The sequence below is a fragment of the Bison bison genome, unplaced genomic scaffold (genome assembly GCF_000754665.1).
Source record: "Bison bison bison isolate TAMUID 2011002044 unplaced genomic scaffold, Bison_UMD1.0 scf7180017864518, whole genome shotgun sequence".
NCBI classification, from domain to species: Eukaryota; Metazoa; Chordata; class Mammalia; order Artiodactyla; family Bovidae; genus Bison; species Bison bison.
Window position 1 is genome coordinate 3,131,510 of NW_011495071.1, and position 9,030 is coordinate 3,140,539.

At 44.8% G+C, this 9,030-nt stretch overlaps 1 protein-coding gene across 6 annotated transcripts in view; it reads right to left on the minus strand.

Moving 5' to 3' along the window:
* The window catches only part of USP28 (ubiquitin specific peptidase 28), a 65,488-nt gene extending 56,464 nt beyond the window's left edge, over window positions 1-9,024 (minus strand). For all 6 annotated transcript variants that reach the window (XM_010830357.1, XM_010830356.1, XM_010830353.1 and 3 more), the window contains exon 1: window positions 8,938-9,024. In XM_010830357.1, coding sequence (XP_010828659.1) covers window positions 8,938-8,994 — 57 coding nt within the window. In that variant the 5' untranslated portion in view covers window positions 8,995-9,024. The remainder of the gene's footprint in view (window positions 1-8,937) is intronic.
* Between the last annotated feature and the right edge of the window lie 6 nt (window positions 9,025-9,030).

Below are 9,030 nucleotides of genomic sequence, written 5' to 3' on the forward strand. Positions count from 1 at the left end.
ATCCAACCCATCTCATTCTCTGCCGACCCCTTCTCCTCCTGTTTTCAATCTTTCTCAGCATCATAGTCTTTTCCAATGAGTCAGCTATTCACATCAGGTGGACAAAGTATTAGAGCTTCAGCATCAGTCCTTCCAATGAATATTCAGGGTTGATTTCCTTTAGGACTGACTGGTTTGATCTCTATGCTATCCGAGGGACTCTCAAGATCTTCTCCAGCACCACAGTTCAAAAGCATCAATTCTATCCAAGGGACTCTCAAGAGTCTTCTCTGGTACCATGGTGCAGAAGCATCAATGCTTCAGTGCTCAGTCTTTTTTACGGTCCAACTCTCACATCTGTACATGACTACTGAGGTTATTGATATTACTCCCGGCACTCTTGGTTCCAGTTTGTGTTTCATCCAGCCCGGCATTTCGCATGATGTACTCTTCATATAAGTTAAATAAGCAGGGTGACAATACAGAGCTTTGACATACTCCTTTCCCAATGTGGAACCAGTCCATTGTTTCATGTTTGGTTCTAGAGCTGAGTATCAGCCATTATTGAAAGGAATGAAGTACTGATACATGCTATAACTTGGATAAACTTCAATAAACTAAGTGAAAGACACAATACACAAAAGGTCACATATTATACGATTCCATTTACATGAACTATCAGAACAGGTAAAACGCAGAGACAGAAAGCACATCAGTGTGGCCAGCGGGGAGAGTGGAGGGGAAATGGGGAGGAACTGCTTGGTAGAATTCGGTTTTCTTTTGGGGTGATAAAAATATTTTGGACCCAGACAGAAGTGGTGGTTGTGCAATGTTGTGAATATACTAAATGTATACTTTAAAATATGTAATTTATATTATATGAATTTCACCTCAACTGAATAAAAACTGAGCTTTGCATATGTACATGCATACACACAACAAAAAAGAAAAAAGACACCAGGAAAGTACTAACTTGGGCAGGAATATTGGAAAAAGGAAATATTTTCTTAGGATATCTCAAATTTAACCTACCAACCATTATGTAGCAGCTGCTAGCATCTATTCACACAGATCTTTAATCTGGCTATGAATGTGTGGCATTTTGACCTCTGTGTTTATTAGAAAGCCTTGATGGTGGCAATAGCACCAGGTAGCCCCGAATGCACCACACATTAGCCTCTGGGTAAATTTCAACTTTCTTGAGCATCAATTTCTACAGCTGGAAAATAAAGTATACCATAAGCTTTGACAGCACAGGTGTGACTGTGAAATGAAGTAATGGGTACAGGAATTGTTATTAAAATGAAAAAATGAGTTTTTAAATGTAAAATACTGTGATCTGTCCATCTTAACAAAATTCATCTACAGATTATAGTAAAAATACTGATATCCTAGAAAAATAATTGCCTTTGCCAGGGTTTTAGTTTTATTACTTACTAGTTGGGTCACTTTGCAAATTCTGCTTCACACTAAATTTTATTTCATAGGGTTGCTATATGGGTTCAATGAGAAATATATGTTAAAGTGCTCCATAAATTGTCAAGGTAGTCAAAAAGTCTGGTTCTAGAGAGACATGTACTGCAGCAGGCAAAGTCAGAATGGCATGAAGTCTCACCTATGCCATGCTGCGTGTGCTCAGTTGCTAAGCCATCTGACTCTCTGCCACCCTATGGACTGTAGCCTGTAGTCCCGCGAGGCTCCTCTGTCTGCGGGACTTTTCAGGCAAGAATACTGGAATGGGTAGCCATTACCTTCTTCAGGGGATCTTCCCGACCCAAGGCAGGAACGCTGCTTCTTCTGCCTTCATCTCCTGCATTCGCAGGCTGATTCTTTATCATTTGAGCCACCTGGGAAGCCCCTCAACCGTGCTACTTAGAATTTATTCTTGAGTGAGTCATTTTTTCAAATGCAATACAGAGACAGACTTTGGTTTAAAATTTTCTTATTAGGACCTTGTGAGTTATATTAATATCTGAGGCTGAGTTTTCCCACAGTAATAAGACATAATAATTCATACCTTATAGGGTTTTTATAAAGATTAAAAATGTACCAAAAACTGGCATATGGCAGATGCTCTAAGTATGTATTTACAGGGCTGGTATAGTAACTGTGGGAAAAGGAGTGAGGCAGCAAATGTTTATCTCAAGTAGAAATGCTCAAAAAGCATTTGGAAAAAGAGGAGTTGAAGTCGTCTGCAATTTGGGATCAGACATGCAGATCTGGAAGCAGTTAATAAAAGGACAGTAACAACAAAGAAAGCAAAGGTTCGCCGCTAGCAGAGAAGAAATGTAGAAAAGCCAGAAAAATAAAGGCCTCAGGGCCTTCCTTGGTGGTGCAGTGGCTGGGACTCTGAGCTCCCAATGCAGGGGCCCAGGTTCCACCCCTGGTCAGGGAACTAGATCCCACATGCCACAGCTAAAGAGTTCACATGTTGCAGCTAAGACCCAGAGCAGCCAAATACATACACACGTGCATACAAACACACACACATGAAGCACGGGGCCCAAAGGTCCCAGGGCAGAGGGCTCAGGAAGTACAGTAGCAGCAACACTGGGCACACTTACCAGGACACGGAACCAAAGCCTGAGGCCAGGGTTCTGCCACAGACTGTGATCACGAATAAATCAACTCCCTAAACCAGTTACTATATTTGCAAAACCAAGAAAGCTGTAGTAGGGGATTTCCCTGGTGATGCAGTGGATAAAAATCACCTGCCAATGCAGGGGACAGAGGTTTGATCCCTGGCTCAACAAGATCCCACATGCCACTGAGTAGCTAAGCCCGAGTGCCACAACTACTGAAGCCCTCGCACTCTAGGGCAAAGGTGCAGTATGGAATTCCTTGGTGGTCCAATGGTGAGGACTTGGCACTTTCACTGTTAAGGGCACAGATTCAATCCTTGGTTGGGAACTGCTGCTGCTGCTAAGTCGCTTCAGTCGTGTCCGACTGTGTGCGACCCAATAGACGGCACTGGAGTGGGTTGCCATTTCCTTCTCCAATGCATGAAAGTGAAAAGTGAAAGTGAAGTCACTCAGTCGCATCCGACTCTTCGTGACCCCATGGACTGCAGCCTTCCAGGCTCCTCCGTCCACGGGATTTTCCAGGCAAGAGTACTGGAGTGGGGTGCCATTGCCTTCTCCGTGGTTGGGAACTAAGATCCTACAAACTTGTGCAGCACGACTCCATCCCTCCACACGAAAAAGAGAAAGCTGTAGTACATAAATTCAAACATCTTTTCCAGGGCTAGTTTTCATAAAAGTTATAAAATGATGTCATCAGTTCAGAACTGAGGGCTTACTGTGGTACATCTGTGATAAGACCATGGTGAATGATTCAAGAAAACACGCTGGAATTTTTTTTGTAAAAAGCAGAACAGTTGGTAATAACCAGCAACAAAATCAAGAGCCAAAATAACTATCAACCAAAAAGTGGCCATGAAAAATCATCACAAATCAAACCATGAAAATGGGACTTGAGATAGAATTTGAATAAGCAAGGATGTAGAAAGAACTAGAACTAAAAGGTCACTGACCTGACCAGAAGGTGATTAGTCACTGGTCACCTCCAAGAGATCCATTTCACTTGCTACTAAAGCCTACTGCTGGCAAGGCTCTCGTTGGGTGCCCTCGGAGATGCTGATCACATAAAACCACTCACTGCCCTACAATCTAATCTTCTGTTGCCTGGTCAGCCTCTCTGTAGGCCTGTGGGCAATCAGCCCTCATCCTGCTGGAGCCTAAGTGATCCCCAGAGTCACCTGCTAACTGGGCTTTTGCAAAGTTGCTGCTGCACCTCAAGTAAAATCTGGGAACCAACTCACTTCAGCCTGGGGAGGGGGGGCCTCCTACCAGCCAAGAGCTAAACCTTGCCTAGGTCTGTATTTTTCAAATTATCCACAAGGAGCTGGAATTACATTGTAACTGGAAAACTGTTTTAGAGAAGAAACAGGTGGACTTACAAGAAAGTAAACAAAATGAAAGATAGTAAACAAAAATAAAGAACAAGGCAGAGACGATTTTGCTATTGTTGCTATTTTGTTTGAGGATTGAGGAGAAGTGTGCATAGCTGAAGGGAAAATGGGAATCCTTTGGAGCAGAAAATTGATCACTTTCACAAAGTTTATCACCCAGGGATCTTGTCAAAAAGCGATTCTGATTCTGCAGGTCTAGGGTGGAGGCCCAGACAGTGGTATGTTGATTTGTCCAGCCTACTTATTGCCTTAGTAGAAATATTTCAACGGAGATTTCAAGCTACTAACATGAGGTCATTGAACACAGAGTTGGGAAGAAATGTATACAGTCACCTGGAGAGGCAGTACAAGTACAAGCTGGCTCCAGCACACCCAAATTTCTACATTTCTGACAAACTCTTAGGTGATATGGATGCTACTGGTCCATGGACCATATCCTGAGTCTCAAAGATGCAGAAGGCAGTGAAGGTACCTGGGAATTAGGCTAGGATAAAGAAGATGAAAGAAAACTTAGGCGAATGAGGAGAAACATCATCTAAACCAGGGTTTCTTAAGCCCCATTGACATTTTGGGCCAGACAACTTCTTGTTTTGGGGAAGGGGGGGCTCTCTGTACACTGCAGGATATTTAGCAGCATTCTTGGCTTCCACTCACTAGATGACAGGAGTATTCTTCCCTAGGAGTCACAATCAAAAAGGTTTCTAGATACCACTGATTTAGATTCATCTCTAAAAGAGGGAAGAAGGGAAGAGTACATCTTCCACTAAGAGAAAAGATTCTGAAGGGGGGAGGACCCCAAGCATGAGACAGAGAGCTCTTTAGGTATCAGTTAGCTCATTCAAGTAGAAAGGAAGATAATCTATTGAGAAAGACTGCAATGAGAACTGAAAATTTAAAACGTCAGGAAGAGAGTTCTACAGACTAACAGGTTCTAACCCAAGACCATGGGTCCATCAACTAAGAAGTAGGATCAGAGATTTCTTGAGCTCTTGGGAGTTAGAAGTCCCTGGGTTCAACCTTGGCTGTACCCTTTACTAGGTAAGTAACCTTGTGCAAATTATTTAACAAGAAATAAGAAAACTTCCTGAAGCCGTCCTAAGTACTGAGATAATATGTTAAGTTGTGAGCACAGTCTGGCATATAGTACATGATCAATCAAGGTTATCTACTACTACTATCAGCATCATTATTCTCCTTGAAAAATATGTTTCATCTGGCTATTGCTTTAAATTTCTTTGATGAAAGAAAACACATGGCAAGATCTTGCCTGGTGAGGTGTTACTTGTCAATGGGTTTTATAAATTTACTAAAAGTACTGTGTGAGTAGCAACTGTTTGTAGCTGGAGGCATGAGAGCTGTGGATGCCAACCAAGCACTCACTCACTGATGTTCCAAAAATTACAAGTAATGAGACAAAATAAAAGAGTGTAAAACCAATAAATCAAAAGAAGGCACTAAATTTTCTCAGAAACAGGTTTTCATAGGGCTTCCGTTAGCAGGACACACGTGTGATGAGCCTTAGTATAGCTGCCAAGGTTGACAGGTTTGTAAGAGCCAATCTGACTTCAAATTACTTGTCCTACTGAGGTAGGAGGCAGTGGGTCTCTGGGCTGGACACCTGGTGGTTGTTAAGTGGAGCCTTTGTTCTCAACCAGACACTCGAAGGACAAAGCTAGTGGTAAAAGCTGAGCGCTGCTGAAGCAGAGATAAAGTGCCCGCTCCTGAGGTCAAGGAAGACTTCCCTGTCTGCACATGAGAAGGAATGCTTTTGGGGGTTGAAAAGGGAGGGGACCCCACTCCATAGTAAGTGTGGACATGCACCCACAGGCCTCTACAGTGGGAACTGTCTCAGCAAAAAGTTGCACACGCATCTTGGGCAGGATCCATAGGCCAGTCAGGCATGGACAGAGAAACAAGATAATCGGTCAGAGGTAAACAAAGACCTGGAAGGACAGTCCTACATAAATGATTTACATCACCTCCTCCTCATCCCGGACGGCCGCACATCTCTCTGGGCGTGTCTCTGAATGCCTGTGCTCCTCTGCAGGTGTGCGTCGCTGCCTGACTTCTGACTTATGGCACCGCTCCTCATTAGAGAGGATGCCCACACGCTGTCCGGTGTGTGTCTCCGCCCTGATTCTGAGCTGGATAAACAAGCGCTTTTCCTGTGTGCTCTCCCATATATTGTGCTGTGTCTCTAATAATAAACTTTGTATCTGTTTTTATATGTTTTGCCTCCTTGAAATATTCTTGCTTCAAACAGGGCCAAGAGCCAATGCCACTTTGACTCTAGCCTCTAGCCCTTGGTGGTCCAGTGGCTAGGACTCTTGGTTTTCATCCAGGTTGCTGCTAAGTCACTTCAGTCGTGTCTGACTCTGTGTGACCCCATAGACGGCAGCCACCAGGCTCCCCCATCCCTGGGATTCTCCAGGCAAGAACACTGTAGTGGGTTGCCATTTCCTTCTCCAATGCAGGAAAGTGAAAAGTGAAAGTGAAGTCACTCAGTCGTGTCCGACTCTTCGAGACCCCATGGACTGCAGCCTACCAGGCTCCTCCATCCATGGGATTTTCCAGGCAAGAGTACTGGAGTGGGGTGCCATTGCCATCCAGGTTACCCAGGTTTAATTCCTAAGCAGAGAACTAAGATCTCTCTTCAGGACTGCTCAATGCTTTCCCTCCGAGAGCACTACAGTAACAGTAAACGCTGCTGCTGGGTTTTCATCTAAGTCAAGAACTGATTTAAATGGTGCATGCTAACTCGCTTCAGTCTCGTCCGACTCTTCGAGATCCCATGGACTGTAGCCCGCCGGGCTCCTCTGTCCATGAGATTCTCCAGGCAAGAATACTGGAGTGGGCTGTCATGCTCTCCTCCAGGGAATTTTCCCAACCCAGGGATCAAACCTGCATCTCTCAAGTCTCCTGCATTAGCAGGTGGATTCTTTACCACTAGCGCCACCTGGGAAGCTGCGATTTAAATGGTACCTACCTCTTTTAGACTCAAGTGCAGACTGAGAACAGATTTCAAGAGTACTGCGTTTTCGTCCTTTGCTTTCGTCCTTAGTTCTTTGAGGCTATAACAGATTCTGCCTGTACCATGTACGCTGACCAATAAGGGAAAGGAAGCACTCTAAGTTTTAAATAGCTGCTGAGTGTCAGGGGAGGAGAGCTCCCCTCAATTAGAACAATTCAAGATCCTTTAAGGACAATAAAGAATTGCTTCACAGAATTTAAAATAGAGTTCATTCTAACATGAAACTTAAGATGAAGAAAATACCAAAATTCTTCCTCTGAGATGGGAAAGGTACTTCTCATATAAGACTCCTTCATTCTAGCCTGCTAACTTCAGGCATTTTACATTAGAAAAAACCAAAAGGGCAAACATTATCAAGCATTCCAAGCTTATCATCTGTCTGTATGGGGCGAATCGCTGGGAAGAACAGTAAATGTCACCACTCTGCAGGTTGCCAGGAATCAGGTCCTCCAGCCAGCCACAGCCACTGGAGTTTCAAAGCTTTCCAAAAATAGCTATGACTTATATACAAGTGTTCATAAAACACCTCACACATGAACGCTTAAACCGAGAAGGCTGAGACAGTGGTCATCTCTCAAACTGCGGCAGAGGTAAATGCAGTTGCTGCTGACCAAAAGGCACATGGTCTCAGCCAACAAATTTAAATATGACTTGCTCTCCCTTAAAATAACATGACATCTCAAAACTAAGATTTTCCCACCTGCTTTTAAGTCACTGTCCTTTAAACAAACAGAACTGATTTGTGAAACGAGAGAAAATCCTGACTCACATTCCAAGGGTCATTTGTAAACGCCTAACAATATTTCTATTAGAAATCAGCACATGAAACACCATTTGCGTACTTTCATTTTAGAGCCCAGGACCTGGAGGTATCTTTTACTACAGGAATTTAAAAAGGAAGTGCGGTCACTTTATACTCCATTGGTCTCTTGAGTGTCCGAAGAGGGGGGAAAAAGGAGGCGTAAAAGGTTTCTCACATGGAGGTATCTGACAGCTCTGTACTGTAAATAGATAGTTTATGAAATTCCTCACTTCCAAACTCGCATTTAAATACTTCCCATTCTGTCTTGAAAAAGTGCACCACTTGACGGGTGACAGGGTAGTGTTAAGTTAGAACATTCCAAAGTAACATTAGAAGACATTCTCAAATTGCCCACTTCCCAAGGTTTTTTTTTTTTTTTTTTCCACAGACATTAGCCTTTTTTCTCTCAAACCAGTGTTCTTTTCCTCTCACCTTCTTAGCCCAGAAACCCCTGTATTGATTTCAATCTTCTTAGATACTAGGACTAGGAAAGCATTATCAGCATACCTTCTATTCATCACGGTGTTCCTCCCCCTTCCTTAAAAATCTACAGTGATGAATGCAGTAACTGGGGAGGCTGCTTTCTGCTTAAAAATATGGGGGGTGGGGAGGGAAATGTAGAAGGTAGGAAGTGGTAACAAGGACCCTTGGTCTTTCACACGGTGTAGATAAAATCCTCGCTTTAACTTAGATAACTTCGGTCTGCTTTAGACTCTTAAAACAGCACTGCCCTAAAACGGATTCGGAAAAAAAAAAAAAATCCAGCAAAGCTGCCCCTTTCCGAAGTTTCGCGGGGGCCAGGAGCGCTCTCTTTAGAGATCCCTGATGCAGACAGCAGCCCACGTCCAGCCCTTTATTTTTGATATCCCAAATTAGCTAATCTCCCTCGAACTTCAGCCCGTCTCTGGACCCCAAGAAGAGTCCTCAATCTCTGCGAGCGAGCCTTGCAGAGACTTCAGCTTCCTCCCGGAGCCCCGGTGCTCACCCCGCTGCCCTCGCCCCCGCCGGGCCCGGGCGCCCTCCGCCAGCCCCCGCGCCCCATCTCCGCCAGGCCCGCCCGCCTGCGCCCCGCGCGGCTCCCGCCTGGGCCCCGCACCCCTACCCCGTGGGACCCGGAGCCGCCCCCCGGTTCGCGCTCGCCACCGCGAGGCCCACCGAGCCGTGGCGGTCGGTCGCTCCGGCCGCGTCGTCCTGCTGCAGCTCCGCAGTCATGGCCGAGACGCCCCTCCGTGGGTCACCCTCCTCCCG